Source organism: Cyclopterus lumpus, chromosome 10 (assembly GCF_009769545.1).
Source record: "Cyclopterus lumpus isolate fCycLum1 chromosome 10, fCycLum1.pri, whole genome shotgun sequence".
Taxonomy (NCBI): domain Eukaryota; kingdom Metazoa; phylum Chordata; class Actinopteri; order Perciformes; family Cyclopteridae; genus Cyclopterus; species Cyclopterus lumpus.
This window is the reverse complement of record NC_046975.1, coordinates 23,549,611-23,577,110: the sequence shown is the minus strand read 5'-3', so window position 1 is coordinate 23,577,110 and position 27,500 is coordinate 23,549,611. Positions and strand designations below refer to the sequence as shown.

Here is a 27,500-nt window from a genome sequence, read left to right as displayed (position 1 = left end):
ACGTTGTGTCGTTAGGTTGTGTCGTTACGTTGTGTCATTACGTTGTGTCGTTACGTTGTGTCGTTAGGTTGTGTCGTTAGGTTGTGTCATTACATTGTGTCGTTAGGTTGTATCATTACATTGTGTCGTTAGGTTGTATCATTACATTGTGTCGTTAGGTTTTGTCGGTAGGTTGTGTCGTTACGTTGTGTCATTACGTTGTGTCGTTACGTTGTGTCGTTACGTTGTGTCGTTAGGTTGTATGAATTAAAGGTGCTGTCTGTCATTAACATTTTTCTAAATCAGACTATAAAATGTGTCCTGATGCTGAGAGGTTTGTTTACGATGCTGAGAGGTTTGTTTACGATGCTGAGAGGTTTGATTACGATGACTGTATTTGTGCAATCAATCGTAGCCTGCACATAAGTGGACGTAGTCATGGTGATGAGAGAATGCACATTTTAAAACACTTCAGCATCGGCTTCAGTCTGCACAACCGGAGGAGTCTATCCCGGACGTGAGGCAGGAGTGGCTGGTTGAGGAGTCTCTTGAACATTAATAACCGCTGCCGAAGAGTTCAGTCTCATCACCACAATTAGCCGTGTGCGAAGCGACCACTGGATTCATCGTCACCTTTGCGTCTCTCCATCGGCAGACGCTCCTCATTTCAGGTTCTTCATCATATTCTCTGCAGCAGAAGAAAAGGCGACTCCTTCCCGAAAGGTCGAGCTCATTTGTTTCATGTGAGATATTCCGTGGAATAAACAGTGATAAACGGGCGAATGGGTCTCGTTGAAGCTGATTGCCATGTGTTTCTCACACACACACACACACACACACACACACATGCGGCACTGTGGCTGATTGCTCCTTTAAATGCCACCCGCCGAGGCTGCCGGCGTGGCCGTGCGTCGGCCCGGCGCTGCTTCTCCGCTGCGCCACTCGGTTTAATGACGGCCTGGCGGAAAGGGGCCCGAGCTCCAGACTCTGAGAATAATTGACAATTAGGGGGATGGAGGGGTCGAGCTAAATGCCACCGCGCTCAATGAAGACACACTCGGACGGTGGAGCGGGGAATGGACAGCAGGCGGAGGTCTAACTCACCGGTAAAGGAGCACACAACAACAACAAGGGAGAGTTTCAGGAGTACTGACTGTCAACATGTTCCAGTTTCATATAGTATTGTTTATTATTCATTTAAGGCTTGAATGGGCAACTCTGACCACTGAAACTGGCAATTACAGAACATCTTATGTATCTCAAGAATACAGCAACTCACTGTAATCAGAGCACACAGATATGATGTATAGACGGTTACTGGCAGCAGTTTTAATTAGTATAATTTCTACTGTATCAAACACATTTGCTTATTGTAATCAACATGTCTAGTAATTTAGTCAGCAGTAAATTACTGTGAGAATAAACACATTGCATTGTGACTCCCAGAATGCATTGCTGTCACTGCAAGCATTACGGTGTGGATTTTGAAAGTATCCAACCTTAATGTGTATTACACGCTACGGAGGATTTGAGATTCATTCACCAAAACCTTTATGAAAACAGATTTGCAGGCGTGAACCAAAATGTATTTTATTATTATTTTTGAAAAAAGCTCAACCGAAACGTCGGCTTCAAAACGACGGGTGGCGTCGCGGTGACCACGCCCACTTCTTAAATACAGCCCGTGGCCAAACAACAACACACACTGTTGTTCTGTTGACTGGCAGAAATCCATCCTCGGCTTGTGAGCGTCTTTCCTTCCACCTCCCGTCCATCTTCCTCTCCTCCCACCGAATCTCTCCATCTCCCCCGCGTTGAGGCTAAAGAGGGAGCGGCAGCCCGGTGACCTTCGGCTGCCCTCCAGCTCTCCACGCCACCGTCTGCCCGTCACTTCTATTCCTGGCAAACTTACTCTTTTCTGTGTGGGTTTAAAACCACAGACATAAGAATAGAGAAGGTTTGTTTTTCCTACGAAAAGTCCTTTCAAAATAAAACTTCCGTCTTCACAGGAAACTCAGTTACTTAAATACGAAACAATGGAAGTTACGTGACGACATGATCAACATAGACTTTGTTTTAACCTATAGCACACAGCCGCGTGGCCGCCGCACTGCATTCTGGTCCGTTTCCTGCTTCCTGAAACGTGTCTGATTGTTTTTCCGTCCTCCCCGTGTCTCTTTCTCAGGACTACCGAGTGAACATCTTCCTCAGGCAGCAGTGGAACGACCCCCGGCTGGCCTACAGCGAGTACCCCGACGACTCGCTGGACCTGGACCCCTCCATGTTGGACTCCATCTGGAAACCCGACTTGTTCTTCGCCAACGAGAAGGGCGCCAACTTCCACGAGGTCACCACCGACAACAAGCTGCTGCGCATCTCTAAAAACGGCAACGTGCTGTACAGCATACGGTGAGCGCGAGGAGACACGCCCGGTTCGTTTAAAACAACGTTTAAGAGTCGCAGCAGAAGAGGAGAAAGGTAATAAAGTCTGGAGGTTATATCGAAACAATCAGCTGTGAAACGATGATGGAGGACAGAAGGCGACGGCTCCGACTTCCTGTTTATTGCATTCCAGAGACCTTCGTCTTCTGCTTCAGGCGCTCGTATTGCGACGGAGTCAGAGTTTTTTTTATTTCCTCCACAGTTCTGTATCTCCAAGACATCCCATTCAAGGCTCTCAGAGTTATAGCAGCCTTCAGCCCAGAAAACCTTTTAGCCCTCCTCCTCCTCCTCCTCCTCCTCCTCCTCCTCCTTTATTGCCTCCGCTCAGGGGCGAACGGGAAGGAGTCGCAGCAGCCACGGTAATCCACTCAGCCGGTTAGTATTCTGGCGGCGAGCTCCGATTCGTTATCAACCTCGGTTCTCACCTTTTGTGAGATTGGCCCTTTATAGATATCGTCAGGGAGAGAGAGAGAGAAAAAAAATGGATTGAACCCGGCGGACGAACCCGGCGGACGAACCCGACGGACGAACCCGGCGGACGAACCCGGCGGACGAACCCGGCGGACGAACCCGGCGGACGAACCCGGCGGACGAACCCGGCGGACGAACCCGGCGGACGAACCCGGCGGACGAACCCGGCGCTCCCTTCTCCGCCGCTCTCACCTGTCAAACTCAGTCAGAACGAACCCTCCTCCGCCCATCGGCTCCGTCTCTCCTCTGGATATTAATAAATCCGGAGGAGAGGTGGACAAAATGGGTCTCGTAAAAGTTGTTTACTCTGTTTTTTCTCGATGTTTATCGCTCGGCGGCGGAGACGTGACCGATGGGCCACCGCGCCGCCGAGACCAGATCGGACCATCAGATTCCCGTGTGAACGTGTGCATGTGGGGCGTTCTGATATTAAAAGGAACGCATTCTAGTCCAAAATGCATCATGCGTTTTGGGGGAAAATTCATTTTCTCTCTAAAACAAAACCTAAAATTATTATAAATCATACGAGGAAATCTTTTTTTTTTTGCAGTGAAACACATTTTTAAATAATGTAAAAAAAACAAAAAGACTCTTGTATGTGTTTTCCTGCACAACCTAAACATAAAATACACATGATAAGATACAGAAAAGGTTATTTTATGAATATGTTTTAAAGACGAGTAATGTACATACTTCTAAAGAACGAGTCAGTTCGGCTTCATCGAGTTCCTTTGTTCTTTAATTGCAGTGATAATTATCATATTTGATGACGCTGCAAACAGGAAGTGATGATAATTCTAATTCCTCCTGTTAACGGTGACAATTTGACCAAATGTAAAAAGTCTAATGAAACCGTATCAAAAGTGATAAAGAATCACGTAATAAAAGATATTTTGTGCTTGTTTGTAGAAACATTGTTTCCAACCGCAGCACATTAAAAATGTATCGCGTGAGAGTGGCACATCTGTGGAGGCGTCATGGTGAGTGTGTTACACACACACACACTCAGCATTGTGTGTGTGTGTGTGTAACACACTCAGCATTGTGTGTGTGTGTGTAACACACTCAGCATTGTGTGTGTGTGTGTAACACACTCAGCATTGTGTGTGTGTGTGTGTAACACACTCAGCATTGTGTGTGTGTGTGTAACACACTCAGCACCCTGTCGGGGACTAACAATGTGCAAACGCGGCAAAGTATTGTACATCAGGCTGAGTGTGTGTGTGTGTGTGTGTGTGTGTGTGTGTGTGCACGTGTGTGCACGTGTGTGTGCGTCATGACAACCCACTGACAGCTCCGACTCTGCAAAAACTGGGAGCTGCATTTTTAATGCATTATTATTATTATTATTTTTAAGGGTTTTTCTTTAGAGACTCTTAAACTTAATATTTAATGACTTATAGATGATGATGATGAAGATGATGATGATGATGAAGTCGCCTGACAGATAACGAGCTCCCTGATTGAAACAACGTGTCACAGGTTTTCACACAAATTAAGTTTAATTTTAGTCGAACTATCAATAATTTTCTTTTAAAAGCTTTAAAAGGTAACAAACTGGCGCTTTGAGGCCGTTATTCATATTCATATCAGACTCAAGGCAGCAGTAGCCGTTTAAAATATGAAACTCTTTAATTTCAGTAACGCATCGAATCAGTTTTCACATTTCTTTCCATTAATTTCTGGGAGAAGTTGCAGAGACGCGTTTTTTAATTTTCACGGATCGTTGAAACCAGATTTGTGCACCTTTCGGGGACTATTTTCAGCGGCGTATTGATCCACACGTGGTGCTCGATTGGGACTGAGGCAGAATGAACCGTTCATGTTTTTAATAGAGCTCCATGAGATATGATGCTTTTATATCCTCACTTCGAACAACTTTAAAAACTATATTTTAATTGCATTTTAATATTTAATATTTAATCAATTTGTCCAGTAATTTCTCAGTTTCAGTTGATTAATAATCAAGTTGTGCTCGTTATTTAATTAGTTTTACTTTCACTTCAAATCTGTGACGTTTGGTTCTATATATATATATGTATATACAAATCTATAAATAATGAATATAATAAATAATATAATAAATATACTAATTTATTATAATAAATATTATAAATAAAAAAAATATTTATATACATACAAATCTATAAATAATATAATAAATATACTAATTTATTATAATAAATATTATATTATAAGTAATATATATATATATATATAAATTATATATTTATATATATAAAAATCTTCTAGTAGTCCCAGTAATTGATTCATTTAAGCTGTTGTTGCTGCGTCTGGATAACAGCAGCAGCTTCATTGATTTTTCTTTCTTTTTTCTTTTAATCCAAAATAAATCAATTTATTTATTCACATCAATTTCAAACACGTCCCGATGAGTTACACCGATAAGGCTCTGGATAATCCTCTTAGTACTAAGTGATGCTGTGTGTGTGTGTGTGTGTGTGTGTGTGTGTGTGTGTGTGTGTTTGCAGAATAACACTGATCCTGGCCTGTCCCATGGATCTGAAGAACTTCCCTATGGACGTCCAGACGTGCATCATGCAGCTGGAGAGCTGTGAGTCATCACACACACACACACACACACACACGCACACACACACACACACACACACACACACACACACACACACACACACACACACACACACACAGGTAGACTAGATCGGGTGCAAAGCATTTTGGGTTGAAAGAGATAAGTAAAATTCTTCATTCTTTTTGTTTCCTGCCTTCCTTCACGCGTTCTCACTTCCTTCATTCTTCACTCCCCCCCCCCCCCCCCCCCCCCCCTCTCTCCTCCAGTCGGCTACACCATGAACGACCTCATATTCGAGTGGGACGAGAAGGGAGCCGTGCAGGTGGCCGACGGCCTGACGCTACCTCAGTTCCTCCTCAAGGAGGAGAAGGACCTCCGCTACTGCACCAAGCACTACAACACGGGTGAGTCCGCCGGGTCCATTCCCTCCTTATCACGACCTCCACCTCATCTGGAGGGCTTTAGGACCCATTTTCTCACACGAGCGGAATAATATTCACGCTTTGATTCTACTTGGAGGTTTTTTTTTCTATATATTATTATTATATTATTATTTTATTATAGAGACCTGAGAGATTCGTTGACTCCATATCTTCAGCCGGGTGGAGACGATGCGTTCAGGCGTGCGTCTGTCCGTCCGTCCGCGGCTCAATATTTCATACCTGATGCGTTTCGATCAATCTAAAAAGCGAGACATGAAACGAGATGAATGAATCATGTTGTCATCTTTCAGGCATTTAGGAGTTAATCCTTTAGAAACCTTTATTACGCTTGACTGGAAGCAAATATGAATAACTGGGGTTAATCAATAGTATCCATATAGAAGGAGCACCAAAACGATCAGCTCGGACACGGGGTTACATTAGTAACTTCCTCCACAGAGACTCGGAGCCGACAGGTGGATGTGGAGCTGTTGGATCTAAAAGGGAGCGCTTGATACGTGTCTTCATGTTTATGTGAAGCACAGACGAGGGAGGGTGGTGTTGACGTAACGACGCAAAGGAACCCGCCTCCGTCTTTCTTTCTTTCTTCATCCTTCCATCGTTCTCACGTCTTCCTCGACACTCTCCTCTTTCTTTTCCTCCTCATCCCCCCATCCGGGTTCTCTCCCTCCTTCCTGTTTGCGTTCTGTTTCTCATGCCATGCAGCGGAGGGAGAGAAGAGGGATGTTTCTGTCTAATGAGGAACGATGTGAAGAGTCTCTGAGACGCCGTGAAGCTTCTACCTGGAGACGCTGCATGAGTCATGACTCCGGATTTATGGTTCTGGAAATGGAAAAATATTCCCCAAATATTTCATCCTTCACTTTCCAGTGTGATGAAAGTTTGTTTCAGCCGCAAACTCAAAAATAACATGAAGTTTTATATGTGTACATGTTAATTTAATATATATGTTTTAGCAAAGCTACTTTTTCTACATAACTTTATGTAATTATGTCAAATGTTGACAAAAAAAACAAACGTAATCCGGGGAAAATATACGTTTGGTTGTCTTTGAATGAACATCAGAAAACTAAAGAAGAGATGATGGAAATGTTTTAAAGATTTAAAAAGTAGAGAATGGGAAAAGATTGGAGACGAAAGAGAAGGCAGGAAAGGGAAGTAAAGAAACCTTCAAAATAAAGGAGGTGAGAATAGCAAAAAGAAACGTGGAGGTGAATCGACCACATTGGAAGATGGGGAGGATGGAGGAGGATGGAGGAGGATGGGGAGGATGGAGGAGGATGGAGGAGGATGGAGGAGGATGGAGGAGGATGGGGAGGATACAGGAGGATGGGGAGGATACAGGAGGATGGAGGAGGATGGGGAGGATGGAGGAGGATGGGGAGGATGGGGAGGATGGAGGAGGATGGGGAGGATGGGGAGGATGGAGGAGGATGGGGAGGAGGATACAGGAGGATGGAGGAGGATGGAGGAGGATACAGGAGGATGGAGGAGGATGGAGGAGGATGGGGAGGATGGAGGAGGATGGAGGAGGATGGAGGAGGATGGAGGAGGATGGGGAGGATGGAGGAGGATGGGGAGGATGGGGAGGATGGAGGAGGATGGGGAGGAGGATACAGGAGGATGGAGGAGGATGGAGGAGGATACAGGAGGATGGAGGAGGATGGAGGAGGATGGGGAGGATGGAGGAGGATGGAGGAGGATGGAGGAGGATGGAGGAGGATGGGGAGGATGGAGGAGGATGGAGGAGGATGGGGAGGAGGATGGGGAGGAGGGTGGAGGAGGATGGGGAGGAGGATGGAGGAGGATGGGGAGGATGGAGGAGGATGGGGAGGATGGGGAGGATGGAGGAGGATGGGGAGGAGGATACAGGAGGATGGAGGAGGATGGAGGAGGATACAGGAGGATGGAGGAGGATGGAGGAGGATGGGGAGGATGGAGGAGGATGGAGGAGGATGGGGAGGATGGAGGAGGATGGAGGAGGATGGAGGAGGATGGGGAGGAGGATGGAGGAGGATGGGGAGGATGGAGGAGGATGGGGAGGAGGATGGGGAGGAGGATGGAGGAGGATGGGGAGGATGGAGGAGGATGGGGAGGATGGGGAGGATGGAGGAGGATGGGGAGGAGGATACAGGAGGATGGAGGAGGATGGAGGAGGATACAGGAGGATGGAGGAGGATGGAGGAGGATGGGGAGGATGGAGGAGGATGGAGGAGGATGGGGAGGATGGAGGAGGATGGAGGAGGATGGAGGAGGATGGGGAGGAGGATGGAGGAGGATGGGGAGGATGGAGGAGGATGGGGAGGAGGATGGGGAGGAGGATGGAGGAGGATGGGGAGGATGGAGGAGGATGGGGAGGATGGGGAGGATGGAGGAGGATGGGGAGGAGGATACAGGAGGATGGAGGAGGATGGAGGAGGATACAGGAGGATGGAGGAGGATGGAGGAGGATGGGGAGGATGGAGGAGGATGGAGGAGGATGGGGAGGATGGAGGAGGATGGAGGAGGATGGAGGAGGATGGAGGAGGATGGGGAGGATGGAGGAGGATGGAGGAGGATGGGGAGGAGGATGGGGAGGAGGGTGGAGGAGGATGGGGAGGAGGATGGAGGAGGATGGAGGAGGATACAGGAGGATGGAGGAGGATGGGGAGGATGGAGGAGGATGGAGGAGGATACAGGAGGATGGAGGAGGATACAGGAGGATGGAGGAGGATACAGGAGGATGGAGGAGGATGGGGAGGATGGAGGAGGATGGAGGAGGATGGAGGAGGATACAGGAGGATGGAGGAGGATACAGGAGGATGGAGAAGGATGGAGGAGGATACAGGAGGATGGAGGAGGATACAGAAGGATGGGGAGGATGGAGGAGGATGGAGGAAGATGGGGAGGATGGAGGAGGATGGAGGAGGATGGGGAGGATGGAGGAGGATGGAGGAGGATGGGGAGGATGGAGGAGGATGGAGGAGGATGGGGAGGATGGAGGAGGATGGAGGAGGATGGAGGAGGATGGGGAGGATGGAGGAGGATGGAGGAGGATGGGGAGGATGGAGGAGGATGGAGGAGGATGGAGGAGGATGGAGGAGGATGGGGAGGATGGAGGAGGATGGAGGAGGATGGGGAGGAGGATGGGGAGGAGGGTGGAGGAGGATGGGGAGGAGGATGGAGGAGGATGGAGGAGGATGGAGGAGGATACAGGAGGATGGAGGAGGATGGAGGAGGATGGGGAGGAGGATGGAGGAGGATACAGGAGGATGGAGGAGGATGGAGGAGGAGGATGGGGAGGATGGGGAGGAGGATACAGGAGGATGGAGGAGGATGGAGGAGGATACAGGAGGATGGAGGAGGATGGAGGAGGATGGGGAGGAGGATACAGGAGGATGGAGGAGGATGGAGGAGGATGGGGAGGAGGATACAGGAGGATGGAGGAGGATGGGGAGGAGGATGGGGAGGATGGGGAGGAGGATGGAGGAGGATACAGGAGGATGGAGGAGGATACAGGAGGATGGAGGAGGATGGAGGAGGATGGGGAGGAGGATACAGGAGGATGGAGGAGGATGGAGGAGGATGGAGGAGGATGGGGAGGAGGATACAGGAGGATGGAGGAGGATGGGGAGGAGGATGGGGAGGATGGGGAGGAGGATGGAGGAGGATACAGGAGGATGGAGGAGGATACAGGAGGATGAGGAGGAGGATACAGGAGGATGGAGGAAGATGGAGGAGGATGAGGAAGATGGAGGAGGATGAGGAAGATGGATGAGGATGGAGGAGGATGAGGAAGATGGAGGAGGATGAGGAGGATGAGGAAGATGGAGGAGGATGAGGAAGATGGAGGAGGATGAGGAGGATGGGGGAGGATGGGGAAGATGGAGGAGGATGGAGGAGGATGAGGAAGATGGAGGAGAATGGAGGAGGATGAGGAAGATGGAGGAGGATGAGGAGGATGGAGGAGGATACAGGAGGATGGAGGAAGATGGAGGAGGATGGAGGAGGATGAGGAAGATGGAGGAGGATGGAGGAGGAGGAGGATGAGGAATATGGAGGAGGATGAGGAGGATGAGGAGGATGGAGGAGGATGAGGAGGATGGAGGAGGATGGGGAGGATGGAGGAGGATGGAGGAGGATGGAGGAGGATGGAGGAGGATGAGGAGGATGGAGGAGGATGAGGAGGATGGAGGAGGATGGAGGAGGATGAGGAGGATGGAGGAAGATGGAGGAGGATGGAGGAGGATGAGGAGGATGGAGGAGGATGAGGAGGACGCCACGCTCTGTTTCTCCCTTCAGGTCCTCTGAGTGTGGATGAAAACCATCTGTCCGGTCCACAGCTCTCACACTCCAGAGAAAGCACCAACTGTATGAAGATAGAATACATATCAGAGAAGATATAATACATATATCAGAGAAGATATAATACATATCATATCAGAGAAGATATAATACATATCAGAGAAGAGAAGATAGAATACATATCAGAGAAGAGAAGATAGAATACATATCAGAGAAGATAGAATACATATCAGAGAAGATATAATACATATCAGAGAAGATATAATACATATCAGAGAAGATATAATACATATCATATCAGAGAAGATATAATACATATCAGAGAAGAGAAGATAGAATACATATCAGAGAAGAGAAGATAGAATACATATCAGAGAAGATAGAATACATATCAGAGAAGATATAATACATATCAGAGAAGAGAAGATAGAATACATATCAGAGAAGAGAAGATAGAATACATATCAGAGAATATAGAATACATATCAGAGAAGCTGGCTGTCTGAAATAGAATATTTGGGAGGATATTTTATGGTTATCAAATATTTTGTCAAAAAATATGTCAATAGGGTTTTCATATCAATAAAACAAAAAACAAAAAACGTTCTTCCATGAAAATGAAATAGTGACAGATCGCAGTAACCACTGGTCAGAGTGAGTGTGTGTGTGTGTGTGTGTGTGTGTGTGTGTGTGTGTGTGTGCAGCAGGCTGATTAGTTCACATTCTGAGCCATCACTCACACAGAGGTTGACGGCTGCTGTCGCCGCTGAGGAGATGAACGATCCACCTCGAGACGGAAAGCCTTGACACGACTCTGCAGCGCCACACACACACACACACACACACACACACACACACACACACACACACACACACACACAGCCTGGTACACGCACAGCAGAGACAATGGGGTGATAATCCTCTGCTTTGTTATATAAATGCGGTTCTCTCTGTCACTGATCCCACATCAGTCTCACATCACGTACGATTCCTTTTATGGTGTTTCCTGTTTTAAAGGCACGAAGAAGAAGAAGAACTCTTAGTTTAAAGAGCTTTTAATTCACATCGTGGTTCATCGTCCTGGTTGGACTGCATTTCATCTACTTGACTTGTTGTTGTTGTTAGATTAGATTATTACAGTTGTGGATAACAGTCTAGGAGTTCCTATAGGAGTCGAGTTCCTATGGAAACAAGTTCCTATAGGAGTCAAGTTCCTATGGATACGAGTTCCTATAGGAGTCGAGTTCCTATGGAAACAAGTTCCTATGGGAGTCGAGTTCCTATGGATACGAGTTCCTATAGGAGTCGAGTTCCTATGGAAACAAGTTCCTATGGGAGTCAAGTTCCTATGGAAACAAGTTCCTATAGGAGTCGAGTTCTTATGGAAACAAGTTCCTATGGAAACAAGTTCCTATGGAAACGAGTTCCTATAGAAGTCGAGTTCCTATAGAAGTCGAGTTCCTATAGAAGTCGAGTTCCTATGGAAACAAGTTCCTATGGGAGCCGAGTTCTTATGGAACCAAGTTCCTATGGAAATGAGTTCCTATAGGAGTCGAGTTCCTATGGAAACAAGTTCCTATGGAAATGAGTTCCTATAGGAGTCGAGTTCCTATGGAAACGAGTTCCTATGGGAGTCGAGTTCCTATAGAAACAAGTTCCTATGGGAGCCAAGTTCTTATGGAAACAAGTTCCTATAGGAGTCGAGTTCCTATGGAAACAAGTTCCTATAGGAGTCGAGTTTTTATGGAAACAAGTTCCTATAGGAGTTGAGTTCCTATGGATACGAGTTCCTATAAGAGTCGAGTTCCTATGGGAGCCGAGTTCTTATTGAAACAAGTTCCTATAGGAGCCGAGTTCTTATGGAAACGAGTTCCTATGGAAACAAGTTCCTATGGGAGTCGAGTTCCTATGGGAGCCGAGTTCTTATGGAAACAAGTTCCTATGGGGGCCGAGTTATTATGGAACCGAGTTCCTATGGAAATGAGTTCCTATAGGAGTCGAGTTCCTATGGAAACGAGTTCCTATGGAAATGAGTTCCTATAGGAGTCGAGTTCTTATGGAAACGAGTTCCTATGGGAGTCGAGTTCTTATGGAAACGAGTTCCTATAGGAGTCGAGTTCCTATGGAAACAAGTTCCTATAGGAGCCGAGTTCTTATGGAAACAAGTTCCTATGGAAACAAGTTCCTATGGAAACGAGTTCCTATAGGAGTCCAGTTCCTATGGAAACGAGTTCCTATGGGAGCCGAGTTCTTATGGAAACAAGTTCCTATGGAAACAAGTTCCTATAGGAGTCAAGTTCCTATGGGAGTCGAGTTCCTATGGAAACAAGTTCCTATAGGAGTCGAGTTCCTATGGAAACAAGTTCCTATAGGAAACAAGTTCCTATGGGAGTCGAGTTCCTATGGAAACAAGTTCCTATAGGAGTCAAGTTCCTATGGGAGTCGAGTTCCTATGGAAACAAGTTCCTATAGGAGTCGAGTTCTTATGGAAACAAGTTCCTATGGAAACAAGTTCCTATGGGGGCCGAGTTCCTATAGATACGAGTTCCTATGGAAACAAGTTCCTATGGAACCAACGTCTTATGGAAACAGGTTCCTATGGAAACAAGTTCCTATGGAACCGAGTTCTTATGGAAACAAGTTCCTATGGAACCAAGTTCTTATGGAAACAAGTTCCTATGGAACCGAGTTCTTATGGAACCGAGTTCTTATGGAAACGAGTTCCTATGGAACTGAGTTCTTATGGAAACGAGTTCTTATGGAAACAAGTTATTATGGAAACAAGTTCCTATGGAACCGAGTTATTATGGAAACGAGTTCCTATGAAACTGAGTTCTTATGGAAACAAGTTATTATGGAACCGAGTTCTTATGGAAACAAGTTCCTATGGAACTGAGTTCCTATGAAACGAGTTCTTATGGAAACAAGTTCTTATGGAAACGAGTTCTTATGGAAACAAGTTCTTATGGAAACAAGTTCCTATGGAACCGAGTTATTATGGAAACGAGTTCCTATGAAACTGAGTTCTTATGGAAACGAGTTCCTATGGAAACGAGTTCCTATGGAAACAAGTTCCTATGGAAACGAGTTCCTATAGGAACATCTCTTTTAGGAGACGGGGCGAATATCTGACGATATCGAGTGAAACCGGATCTTTTCTTCACATGACTTCCTGTTTCTCTCTGCTCATCTCTGGTGACTCTCCGGCCAGGCGGCTCCTCTGTGACTGTGTGTGTGTGTGTGTGTGTGTGTGTGTGTGTGTGTGTGTGTGCGTGTTAGCGTGAGTGTGTGTGTGTTAGCGTGAGTGTGCACACGCCTCGCTGCTTCCCAATCAAGCATTAAGAGGGAATTAAGGTGTCGTTTCTACTCAGATTTATTATCTGCAGTCGATTGAGAGAGAGAGAGAGAGAGAGAGAGAGAGAGAGAGAGAGAGACAAAGCATTTACCTGCTTTGTCTCTCTCTCTCTCCTCTGCTCGTCTCTCCCACTGACTGCTGTCTTTTTGATTTCTTTCCATCCCTCCATCCACACACAAACAAACACTCACACACACACACACACAAACAAACACACACACACACACACGCACACACAAACAAACACACTCACACACACACAAACACACACACAAACAAACACTCACAAACACACACACACACACAAACAAACACACACACAAACAAACACTCACAAACACACACACAAACAAACACTCACACACACACACACACAAACAAACACACACACAAACAAACACACACACATGCACACACACACACACAAACAAACACTCACAGACACACACATACACACAAACAAACAAACACACACACAAACACACACACACACACACACACAGAGAAAGAAAAAGCCCTGTTTGAAATACTAATTACGGTTTCTGCTGCATTGAAGGACGCTTTTGTTTCCCGGCCGGTGAAATGTTTAAAGTGTGTTTGGGGAGGCGTTCAAAGACATACGGGACGTTTCAATGTCCATCAACACCGGCTTGCTTCATCCTTTAACTGGATCTAACAACTAATTGAAGAGATTTTGACGAGTTTATGGAATATTCTAAAGGGAATCCATTAAATCTTTACATATAATAACTTCAGTAATATCTGATCAAATGTAATATTATTAATTATTATTATTATAGTTTAAATAATAGTAATCAGAATCAGAATTATCTTTATGTTTGTAATGCTCAAAGTGCCAAAAGAAGCAACCCATAAAAACAACTAATAAAAAGACAGAATAGCTCAATAAGAATTAATAAAAGTGAGAAAACTAGTTCTAATGCTTTTTAAAGTAATAACAACACATTTCTTCTCGTGATAAAAGTGTGTATTTTGGGGTCTTGAGACGCCTTCAAACTCCAACCGGACTTCCTGGATTGTATTTCGTCGCCATGACGACGCCAGCGTGTTCTTTAAAAGGCCGCTCTGTGAGGCGCTTCGAGCCAGACGCCATGTCGGCACGATGATGTCATCGGGGCGGTCAGCAGGAAGCGTTTGCTGCGTGGTCGACTCACATCTGTACTCGCACTGAACACACACACACACACACACACACACCTGCACACACACACCTGCACACACACACACACACACACACACTCAAACACACAACTAGAAACCATTCTGTACACGCCAGAGGGAGACACCAGTGTGTGCAGCATTTGATACAGCACACACACACACACGCTAACACACACAACCACACACACACATACACTTACACTTACACACACACACACACACACGCACACACACACACACACACACACACACTCAGATAGAGGCCCGGCTGAATAATTTCAATCTTCTTATCAGATGGAAAATATGGACAGCACTTAAAAGCTCTGAAGTGTATCACAGCTATAAATCAAGTCCACCACATCGACTCTCCTCCTCTTCCTCCTCCTCCTCTTCCTCCTCCTCCTCCTCCTCCTCTTCCCTCTCCTCCTCCCCCTCCTCATACCTTCCTTCTCCTCCTCTGACCTCCCGTCCTCTCACTTCTTCCTCTCCTCCTCATCCCTCTCTCCCCATCGCTATAACGTCACATCTTCCTCTTCCTCCTCCTCCTCTTCCCTCTCCTCCTCTTCCTCCTCCTGCCTTCCTTCTCCTCCTCTGTCCTCCCGTCCTCTCACATCTTCCTCTCCTCCTCCTCCTCCTCCTCCTCCTGCCTTCCTTCTCCTCCTCTGTCCTCCCGTCCTCTCACGTCGTCCTCTCCTCCTCATCCCTCTCTCCCCATCGCTCTAACGTCACATCTTCCTCTTCCTCCTCCTCTTCCCTCTCCTCCTCTTCCTCCTCCTGCCTTCCTTCTCCTCCTGCCTTCCTTCTCCTTCTCCTCCTGCCTTCCTTCTCCTCCTCTGTCCTCCCGTCCTCTCACATCTTCCTCTCCTCCTCCTCCTCCTCCTCCTGCCTTCCTCCTCCTCCCCCTCCTCCTTCTCCTCCTCCTCCTGCCTTCCTTCTCCTCCTCTGTCCTCCCGTCCTCTCACGTCTTCCTCTCCTCCTCCTCTTCCTCCTCCTTCTCCTCCTGCCTTCCTTCTCCTCCTGCCTTCCTTCTCCTTCTCCTCCTGCCTTCCTTCTCCTCCTCTGTCCTCCCGTCCTCTCACATCTTCCTCTCCTCCTCCTCCTCCTTCTCCTCCTGCCTTCCTCCTCCTCCCCCTCCTCCTTCTCCTCCTCCTCCTGCCTTCCTTCTCCTCCTCTGTCCTCCCGTCCTCTCACGTCTTCCTCTCCTCCTCCTCCTCCTCCTCCTTCTCCTCCTGCCTTCCTTCTCCTCCTCTGTCCTCCCGTCCTCTCACATCTTCCTCTCCTCCTCCTCCTCCTCCTCCTTCTCCTCCTGCCTTCCTCCTCCTCCCCCTCCTCCTTCTCCTCCTCCTCCTGCCTTCCTTCTCCTCCTCTGTCCTCCCGTCCTCTCACGCCTTCCTCTCCTCCTCATCCCTCTCTCCCCATCGCTCTAACGTCACATTTGCTCCTCCTTCTCCTTTCTCCTCTCCAGTGGTTTGGGGTTAACTCTAATTGATGAGGCTGCCGTCCATTGATCTCCTTTCATTAAATGGATCGTCGGCCATCTTGCTCTCTGGCTCTCTTATGAGAAAGACAATAAAACCTCTGCAGTGTGTTAATAGTGTTATTGTCTACGTTGTTTTTTCATAACCTACAGATAGTGAACAGTGGCGTCTCAAGAATATTCATGTTCATTCGGGGGGGGGGTGGGGGGGGGGGTGAGGGGAGGCACGTTGGAAATTATAAAGCAACCCTTAAAGTCTGAGTATTATCTTAAGTCTTTTAGGTTAGAATCTCTCCGTACAGCCTTAATCTGGACAGAATCCCTGTAATACCACCTTAAGACTTAAGGAGGACCGGTCTGAACGTTGCTTTCGTCCTCTTCTCTCGGCCGTTGTATTTATGACTCGTGGATATTTTGCATGTTGCGCTCCTCGTGGCGTTGTCACGGAAACCTGTCAATGATGTAAAAAACCTGTCAATCACCTTGTGGCCCCGCCCCTTAAATCATACCCTTCGTGCTGTATTGAAGGAGACTTGAAACTAGAGGTTGAGACTGATAACTTTTAGGTTACATAAACTATTCTCTATTTTCACGACGGGGGAAGAGGCGATGAAGAGCTGTTAACCCCCCCCCCCCCCCCCCCCCCCCATAAAGAAAGCCCCCTGCTGTGTTTGCGTTCCGGTGTTTATTCTCGTTTGGTTTCCGTTTGTTGACGTTCTGATTTCACGCCTGTGATTTACACTTCGGCTCAGCGGCGAAGACGAGACGACATGTCGCCTCCAAAAGAAAAGCTGTCTTCGTCTTCATCTTTGTCTTCGTCTTCGTCTCCGGCTCATCCTCCTTTCACTGCCAGTCCTACGTCGTCTTCCTCCTCTAATCCCCCTCTCTCTCTCTCTCTCTCTCTCTCTCTCTCTCTCTCTCTCTGGATCACTCCTTTAATGAGAACCTCATCAGCTCCACCCGTGTGTTTGAAGACGAGTGATGAAGACAATAGGGGGGGGGGGCAAAAGAAGTTGCATATTCATTTAATTCCCCAAATAGAAATGATTGGCTCCATGAATACGGAAGTGAATACCTTCATCTTTTCCTTTTAAAAATCAACTAAATATACTATAAACTATTATTATTATATATAATACTATATACTATATTTCATTGTGAACCCTTTTTATATATATATATATATATATATATATATATATATAAATATTTAATGCTCAGAATGTATACCACCTCATATACCGTCTTGTTATTTTAGCTTTTTTGAAATATTTTTTTTTATTGCTAACCAGCATTTGTTTCTCATTCTAAAAATCATCATCGTCATCATTCAATTATTTTTGTGTATTGCGTCATTCATATAGAGAAACTATAAAACACACGGTGCAGTCGTAAAAAGACGTCCGGCAATATTTTTTTTTAGTGTGCTTAAAAAAAGACGTCCAAGAATAAATAATAAAAAAGGGGTCGAGCACCCGAGTTCAGTCGGGCGGTAATGAGGCTGACAGATGTCGCAATAAAGCTCCACACGGCCCCCGTGGTCCTGAATGGAAGTGACCGGTGTCTGCGGCCCGAAGGGAAGTGTGTGTGTGTGTGTGTGTGTGTGTGTGTGTGTGTGTGTGTGTGTGTGTGTGTGTGTGTGTGTGTGTGTGGGGAGCATCCGAGGTCTGCTGCAGATGTTTGCTCTCGGTCCACAGAGAGGGTTGAGGTGGACGTGACGATGGATTCAATGGAGCGCGCGTCCGGCGCTGTGGGGGCGGAGCTTCCTCAGAGAGGCGTGGCCCTGGAAGCGTCCAATAAAACGGGATATTTTAGGATACGTTGGAATAGTTCTTGTTTTTCCATCACGTGGATTCCTTCTTTCTCTCTTCAAATGCTTCAGCTTCCATCTCTCTTTCCATCTATTTTACTTCCTCTCGCAGCTTCCTCATGTTTAATGACGCCCCCCTCCTCCCCCCTCCCCCCCACAGGTAAATTCACCTGTATCGAGGCTCGCTTCCACCTGGAGCGTCAGATGGGCTACTACCTGATCCAGATGTACATCCCCTCGCTGCTCATCGTCATCCTGTCCTGGGTTTCCTTCTGGATCAATATGGACGCCGCGCCCGCCCGGGTGGGTCTGGGCATCACCACCGTGCTGACCATGACCACGCAGAGCTCCGGTTCCAGGGCCTCGCTGCCCAAGGTGAGGACGAATCAAACGCACCTTTTTGTAATGAAAACCGAACACCTCAGCCGCTGCTGTCGGACGAGAATTTTGCGCGACTCAAACTATTTTCTTGAGGAAGTTTTTGGCGTTTATGACGTGACTAGTTGCAAAAATCCAAATATATATATTTATTTTTATTTTTTATTACTGCATTCCCTGTTTACACAAACATGTTGATTTGTGAGTTTTAAAGGTGTTAGCTTGTTACCCCCTGCTTCCTGTCTTTATGCTAAGCTAGGCTAATAGCCTCCAATGCTGAGACCCTTTCCAGGAAAATTAATAGTATTTCCCAAAATATATAACTTCCTTTAAATACAATAGTACAAAGATGTTTTCAGTTTTTTTTAAATATTACAGTGAGAAGAGAAATCCAATAAGAAATCAAATGTAAAAAAATAAAAGACAGCAGAGTGATGAAAACATCCTTTTTTCATTAAAAGTCTGAAGGTAACTCTCAAAGTATTCATCAGTATATTCATCCAGTTTTTAACATTTCTTTTGTCGAAATTGTTTCCTGCAGCCTTTTAAACATAGAAGGGAAACATTTAATAATACAATAATGTATGAAAAACAGTGAGGAGAGCGGATGTTTTCTTCACTTCAAACAAACCAATGTGGTGAATTCCCCATTAAATTCCCATTCAAAGCATAAACAGCATTATTGCGGTGGACGTTTTTTTGAAGCCAGGAGTTCGACACTTTGTCCGTCGCCATCTTGGTTTTTCTGAAACCAGAAATGGAACGAGAGAGAAGGTCGAGAGAGAAGGTCGAGAGAGAAGGAGAAGGTCGAGAGAGAAGGTCGAGAGAGAAGGTCGAGAGAGAAGGTCGAGCTTCGTACGACCGAAACGCCGAATGAGACGTTTACGCGTGAAATCATAAGATTTAAAGAGGAATTATAACGTGTGTAAAAAAAGAGGGAAAGATGGATGAAGAGGAAGAGAAGAAAGAAGGAACGCAGATGGAGAAATGAGGGAGAAGTTCAAAGAAACAAAGACGAGAAAAAATAACTTTTTTTTAAAAACACCAAGAGAAATCTTTTCCTGTGAGGGATTTTCAGATTAAAGGGAGAAAAAACAAAAAATTTTAAAAAACGGCCAGACTTTGCGTGAGCTAGGATTGTATAATTATGTCCAGGGAAGCTGTAATCCCCAACACACACACACACACACACACACACACACACACACAGTGTTTGTTGACATTAGGTGCTTCATGCGCTCTAAAAATTGAACAAGTGAACCGTGATTTCTCTGCAGTTCAGCTGTCACAATAATGATCACACAGCACAGCTGAGCTTAGGTGGGCATACTGCTCTCACACACACACACACACACACACATCTGACTGTGTGTGTGTGTGTGTGTGTGTGTGTGATTGATAGTAGTCGCGCACACTCATGAACACACGGCTCGCCTCGCGAGGCGCCACAGAGGAGGGACGAACCGTGTCAGGCGAAGGAGACGAGGAAAGGAGGCGAGGAGGAGGCGAGGATGCGTTTGTATGCAGACGATGTGAATGTCATCACCTTTAACGAGGGTTGAAGGCAACGAGGCGACAACGGCAGCCTGGAGAGGAAGTCCTCCAGAAGAACCACGCAGCGCTTTTTAATTTTATTCCGTTTGTCTGAGCGATAAATCTAAAATGTTAAATAAGAAGAATTTAACCATCAAAATGAGGGAAAAGGTTTCTTTCAGCTTCTTTCTGACATTTCGAGGTTCTCGAGCTGTAATTGGCCAGCAGGTAATCAACTGATTGGAGACATGATGTCCGACAGTGTGTCGTACCCACGCTCCCTCCATCTGCTTCAATTACTCCACTCAGTGGTTCGCTTTCCCAGAATGCCTTTCTTCACCTTTCAGAGAAGAAACGCATGTGTTTACGAAAGGGGAGATAAAAAGGGTTGTTTCACGTATTTAAAAGAGGAAAAATGCTGTTGCCTGGTTTTGATCCCAATTTATTGAGTTCATTTTTTTCCATCCCAAAAAAAAACAAAGACATAAAAGATAGGACATCTAAAATATTTCCATTTAAGTTGCAGGAAATAAATGCCAACAAATAAAATAAATAAAGGTTGCTCATTCTTAACCATTTCACACAAAGGAAGAAGGGGCTGTTAAATACCTTTAAAATCAGTTTAGACCGTCCTTAATGTAAGAATCCTCCCTCAGTTCTTCTGCCTCTCTCTCTCTCTCTCTCTCTCTCTCTCTCTCTCTCTCTCTCTCTCTCTCTCTCTCTCTCTCTCTCTCTCTGCCTGGATGAGGGGGGTAGTTTCCAAGATAACTGCATCAGACTCGCCGTGGAGCGAGCATGAATCCCAAAGAGGCCGAGCGCCGGTGATAAGCGCCGCTCGGCGTTTGTGAAAGCGATCCGAAGTCGTAGGTTTAATTGGATCTTAAACGGCTGATTGTGGTGTTTTTTTTTTTCCTCCTCTCTGTGTGTCGGGATCTCCCTCTCTCCGGCTGGAATGGCGTGTTATGACCGGCCGGGCTGAATGCACTTGAATAATGGCACTTGGCGGGCAGATAGCAATCAGACAATGATCCAACCAGACTCCATTTAGCACTTATTATCCGGACGGCCGTTACCCGGCAACGTCTTGGTGCGTCAGAAGCTGCTGGCGCTCGACGGGCTGATTGTGTCGCTGTCGTGTAGATTGTTCCTCCGTCTGTCTGTTTGGTCCATTCAATCCACCTTTACTACATGCAACTAGATTCTCTCCTGACCACCAGGGGGCGACTCCTCTGGTTGTATAGAAGTCTATGCTTCATTTGTTAAAGCTGCATTCTCTCTCCTGACCACCAGGGGGCGACTCCTCTGGTTGTATAGAAGTCTATGCTTCATGTGTTAAAGCTGCATTCTCTCTCCTGACCACCAGGGGGCGACTCCTCTGGTTGTATAGAAGTCTATGCTTCATGTGTTAAAGCTGCATTCTCTCTCCTGACCACCAGGGGGCGACTCCTCTGGTTGTATAGAAGTCTATGAGAAAGCAGGGTATGCTTTAGGGCGGGGCTACAAGGTGATTGACAGGTCGTTACCACCACGTCGACCGGTCTGAGAGTTCTCCTTGTTTTCGTCTTACAGCTTTAACCCTTTACACACTGTGTTTTCTCTTCACTAAAGATTCAGTGTTCGGTTGTACTTAACTCCACAACAAAAACAAGATGGCGACTGGCCGAAATGCCAAACTCGAGGGCTTCAAAGCCGTAGTCCCCAACCCAATGGGTGACGTCACGATGATTAGGTCCACTTATAGACCACATATAGTCCAACCTGGGTTAACCCACAGCTGATCGGCCTCACCTTGTTGCTGCAACGTGACAGACCTCGTAGTCTTTTGTCCTAATTGTAAACCCAATGTTAACCTCATCTTAACCCTCAGAGAAACATCCAGATGGCACCAACATGTCCCTCTTGCTAGCCGTAAGGAGGAAATCTTTCCTGACAGACAAGACTGTAGAGCCATGAGAAGTATATATATATTTATATATCAATTATTCACTTCAATTAGGATTCATGCATTGCATTAATAAGAAAATGACTAATGTGCACGCTCAATATAGAAATTTCCAACCTCAAATGTAATTTTTTGACTGACAATGTATTTCTTTGATCTAATGCGATTTGATTTTTAAACCCGGGACTAAAAAAAGATGCATTATATTTTTTTCAAGTTTTATGATAGAATTATTCATTTGAGGATTTGGGTAAAAAAAATAAATAAATGCTACGCAGCGTACTGAACCGTGCTCTCATAATGTGGAGAAGAAAACTTCGTTGGAAACTTTTAGAAACTCGAAAAGGCGTCGCCGCTTTCCGGTTTTCTCCACCCTGACGCCCTCCTCCTCCCCCCCTCCCCCACCCACAGGTGTCCTACGTAAAGGCCATCGACATCTGGATGGCCGTGTGTCTGCTGTTCGTGTTCTCGGCCCTTCTGGAGTACGCCGCCGTCAACTTCATCGCCCGCCAACACAAAGAGCTGCTGCGCTTCAGACGGAGGCGACGACACGAGAAGGTGAATACATCCGTCAAACATTCACTTTTCTTTCTTTATCTGTTTGGGTTTTTATTTGTGCCTCGACAGAGATATCAGCTGAATTGAAGAGCGAGACGTTATATATAAATGATACGATAACACACACGCGATGTTTATGAATCGAACTCTTCGATTCGGCTGATCCTCCATGTGTTAAGGATGCACGAGAGAGAAGATCTTTAAGAAGGAGTAACCAGGCGAGCTCTGTTTTCCAACGCAACACAAACACCGGAGACTCATGGTGACCGGACTTGTTGTTATTGTCTCCGAACTCCCAGACAAAACACAAACAAATGGTTTTAAAACCACAAATTGTGTTGTTTTTAAGGGATTAAAAGTGGCACCGTTGCGGTGGAGAAAAACTTGTTGCCGTGCGGTCGCCGGGGCGACGCTCGGGCAGTGTAAACACGAAGGATGCAGTTGGTTGTTGAAATCCCGGCTCTCCTCTCCTGAAAGATTCACTGCTCGTCGTCGGGCAGAAACACGGCGCATCAATGTTTCATGGAGCACGATTAAAAGCTGAGCACAGAGACGAGGCTCGTAATGGATTCACAATGTCGAGGAGGAGGGGGAAAAAAACAACAAAAAACAAAAGAAACTCAACGTTCAAACTTTTGTTTATGGAAATGCGTCACTCACGAGTCTTTTTTTAGTTGTGACCGTGCTCGGCGGTGAGAATGTCCTCGCCTGTGCGAGACTCTCCGGCTTCTCAGTCGGTGTGTCTTTTGTCTTTATTATGGTTTTGAATAATAATATTACAAAGTCAACATCAGGTTAAAAAACAACCGCTTCTCACTCCTAACTCGTCAAACACAGCAGCTTCAGTGGCCCCACGCTTCAAACTATGACGCTCTGTGTTCCCCTTAAGCGGCAGGTTGGGACGCGACAATTTACGCCGTTACACAGTCGTTAAAAAGAAGCTTGTGTTTTCACAGGAAAGTCATTGTTCGGGATATTAGACAATCGGTGTCGATGAAATAAGTATGTTTTGGTATGAAGAAGGTTGTGTAACATAGTAACGCAACGTAGTAACGCAACGTAGTAACGCAACGTAGTAACGCAACGTAGTAACGCAACGTAGTAACGCAACGTAGTAACTCGCAACGTAGTAACCCGCAACGTAGTAACCCGCAACGTAGTAACCCGCAACGTAGTAACGTAACGTAGTAACGTAACGTAGTAACGTAACGTAGTAACGTAACGTAGTAACGTAACGTAACGTAGTAACGTAACATACTAACTCGCAACGTCCCGACGAAACATAGTAATGAAACATAGTAACGAAACATAGTAACAAAACATAGTAACAAAACATAGTAACGTAGTAACGTAACGTAGTAACGTAACGTAGTAACGTAACGTAGTAACGTAACGTAGTAACGCAACGTAGTAACGCAACGTAGTAACGCAACGTAGTAACGCAACGTAGTAACGCAACGTAGTAACTCGCAACGTAGTAACTCGCAACGTAGTAACCCGCAACGTAGTAACGTAACGTAGTAACTCGCAACGTCCCGACGAAACATAGTAATGAAACATAGTAACGAAACATAGTAACGAAACATAGTAACGAAACATAGTAACGTAGTAACGTAACGTAACGTAGTAACGTAACGTAGTAACGTAACGTAGTAACGTAACGTAGTAACGTAGTAACGTAACGTAGTAACGCAACGTAGTAACGCAACGTAGTAACGCAACGTAGTAACGCAACGTAGTAACGCAATGTAGTAACGCAACGTAGTAACGCAACGTTTCTAAATATCTAATTAACATTCTTGCACACAGCAAGGTGTGTATATTTGTTTGTGAGGGTGGTGTGTGTGTGCGGATGGGTTTGTGTCTTTAAAATGATGCTTCATCCACTGTTAATGGAAAACAGCAGCATCAAGACACAATGATGACATCAACCTTTGTCTTTCTTTGTTTTCACTAAAAAAACATTTATCAATTCACCAGCGTCAGAAGCGCTTTACTTCCTTCTTTTTTTCTTCAAGAAGCCTTCGAAGAGTTCCTTTGATGTAATGAAGATAAAGTGGAAGACTGAATATGTGTCAGTTTGTTTAATTTCCCAAAACTGATCTGGATATATTTAGTAAAAGTGACAAAGCACAATGTCAAGAGTGTTGAGATGTATCAGGGCTTTTCTTTTTCTTTTTTTCCTCTGGTTTTGCCTTTGAAGCATTTAATCAATCAATTCTACGTGTCCGGTCGGATTTATCAGCCCGAGGCTGCTGTTGAATAAGGAGTAAAGTTGTCAAGCCTGCGGGGAATATTGAAGAGCTGGTTGATTGTGAAACTGGTGCTGTCTGTGTGTGTGTGTGCGCGCGCGTGTGTGTGTGTGTGTGTGTGTGTGTGTGTGTGTGGGTGGGTGCGTGTGCGCGCGTGTGTGTAGGTAGGTAGGTAGAAGGCAAGAAAACACCCACAACAATGCAACAATGAGCCTGCAGTAAACAATCCGTACAATCCTGGATGTGTGTGTGTTTGTGTGTGTGTGTGTGTGTGTGTGTGTGTGTGTGATAAATGGAGAGATTGTACCTATACAGCCGGTGACCATGCATGAGTGCATTCGCGAGTGCTGTCGTGCATTTCGCCGTTGGAGGGCATGTGTTCGTGCCTGCCGCGTCTGGAGCTGCTTGATTGAGTTTGACATGTTTTAGTGTGTGTGAGCACGTTCCCGTGTTTCCGTCTTTGTGAGGACCGCGCGTCCTTTCAGGGCCGGTGAGGCGACGTGCTTCCTGTGAAGTGAGGACCCTGTGCCAGAGGGTCCAGGGGTCGGCTTTAGGATTGAGTTAGGGGTCGAGATCATGTTGTTACGCTTGTAGTTCTCTCTGTTCTCGTCTATAACGTGACGGGATGTCTTTAAATCTTTCAACCAATCCTGAAGCAAAGATGCTCAATTACACATAAAAAATAGCAAATGTTTCTGCTTATGAAGATTATGTTTCATGGTCAAAAGCTCCAGAACATGGACTAAATTTACTGTCTTCCTTACATCCTGAAAGCTGTCCACTTAATAAAGATTAAATAACTATAAGGCATTCAATTAAATGCACTAGGTGTAGGCTAAAACTCAAGCTCATTATAGTTGCCTTTATTTTACATAAAATCTCTTAATAAGCAACTAAATAATTTTAATTGGCAGGAATGTGGGTTTTTTTCTTGTCTTCGTTCATAACTTTCATCATATTCGTGCCCCCTGGGACTAATCTCGCGACCACTTTGGAGGATCCTGCCCCCCATGTTGGGAACCTACGATCGTAAGGGACTTTAATGGCACCAAATTAAATGTCCATGTTCCACAAGAGTTTGATTAAAGCGCAAAAAAAGGGAAAAGGAGTCACGGAGCTATGATACATGAAAAAGTATAAACCTTAAATCCTATTGTTGTAATCCCCAATCCCCCCACCCCCCCCACCCTCCTCCTGGGCTGTGAAGAGCTAGATTAGCGGTCCGGCTGCCGCTGCACTTCCAGGTGAATCAGACTCCGGTCGTGGGCTCAGGATTGACCCACATCCGGCACGCCGAACCTTTTGCATCTTTTTGTTGTTTGTTTTTCTTCTGTGACACACGAGGAAATGCAGGAGGTGAAATTAGGCCGGCGGTCCGTTACGTCATTCGAGGTTTCGTTAAAAGGAGCTTGTCTGTTCAGTTGACGTTTTCACAGCTGATACCTTTTTTTTTTTCTAGTTTTTCTTCTTTTGTTGTTGTTTGATTGTTTTCTCTTTTTTTTTGCTGTCATGTCACGTTGCCGAAGGTGAATTTAGGACAAAAGCTGAGCTGAGTTTCGTGTTTAGTGTCGCTCATGACAGTGACTGATGGGCTCTTCCTGTCTCGAGGTGGGTTCAGGTGACTGGTTCTATTTTATTCACGAGGGGTTCTTTACCCTTCGCATGTAGCGGGAGGCGATTGTATGTGAATTCACACTTTAGCGGTTACTTCTGCCTTTTCACACCCGAGCTTCACGTGTTAAAAAATAAATGCGCTTTCTGTAGCGACTGTCAGGCGATTCTGAGCGGCTGAAACTGAAAGTGGAAAATGAAAATTTGATGAAAAACAGACGAAGCTCCGCGGAATGAGGAGAAGACGAGAGACGAGAATGGGACAAATATATATCGACTTTTTTTTTAAATGAACCTGCTGTAAAATAAAATCTTTACCTGCAGAAATGTTAGATTGAAACCAAATGCAAAGTAGCGTTTATACATTTTTTTATTTAAAAACACTCCAAAGTAGTGTTTAAAACCTTTTTTTAATATTTAGAGAGTGAGGCATTGAAGAGAGGTCGGTGCAACCAGCAGCCAGCATAGCATAGCTTAGCTTAGCTTAGCTTAGCAAAGACAGAGATGTACCTTTAAATGCACACAAACTAAAATCACGTAGAAGAAAGATTTAACTCAATTGGATTTGCTTCGTAGTTCATGATAATAAAAGAATGCAAAAGACTCAAAATACCAACAAATCAGAACTTTTCAATTCAAAACAAGATTATCTTGACATGTGATACAGCTCGTGAAGACAATATACGATGTACAACGGAGCACAATAATTCAGAAACTGCGAATATAAATATAATTTTAAAACTGCAAGTGTTTTTGTATTTAAAAAAAATCCAAATAAAATAGCTGCTAGCTACCAGCGTGATCTCAATCCCAAATCATCCAATATGGCCGTTAAGTAAGCGGCCCTACAATGTCAAACTTTATGATTATAGTTATGATACTATGATCTAGTTTTAATGGGAGTAAAGGAGGAAGTCAGGTGACGAATATAAAGAAAAACACTTTGTATGTCGCAAAGTAATTTAAAAAGACAGTGAATGCATGTAATGCCCCCTGAATAATGAAGTGTCCATCCATCTATCTATAATCTATCACTGTAGTCTGAAGGGTCACTTCCAAGAGGCCTTATTGAACAGTTTCAGCCGTCAAATCAACAACATAAAAGTCAAAAGCACAATATTTCCTTCTGAAGAGTCGCAGATAAGTGGCATTAAATGGAGGTACTTGAGCAAAGTACAAGTACCTTCAAACCCGGCGCGTGAAGTGGTGAACTGTGCACACCGCACCAG

General features: G+C 45.5%; 1 protein-coding gene across 1 annotated transcript in view; it reads left to right on the top strand.

Moving 5' to 3' along the window:
* glra1 (glycine receptor, alpha 1) overlaps positions 1-27,500 on the top strand; it is a 131,303-nt gene that overhangs the window by 92,144 nt on the left and 11,659 nt on the right. Inside the window, exons 5-9 of the mRNA XM_034543016.1 lie at positions 2,165-2,388; positions 5,385-5,467; positions 5,713-5,850; positions 18,158-18,372; positions 22,262-22,408. Coding sequence (XP_034398907.1) covers positions 2,165-2,388; positions 5,385-5,467; positions 5,713-5,850; positions 18,158-18,372; positions 22,262-22,408 — 807 coding nt within the window. The remainder of the gene's footprint in view (positions 1-2,164; positions 2,389-5,384; positions 5,468-5,712; positions 5,851-18,157; positions 18,373-22,261; positions 22,409-27,500) is intronic.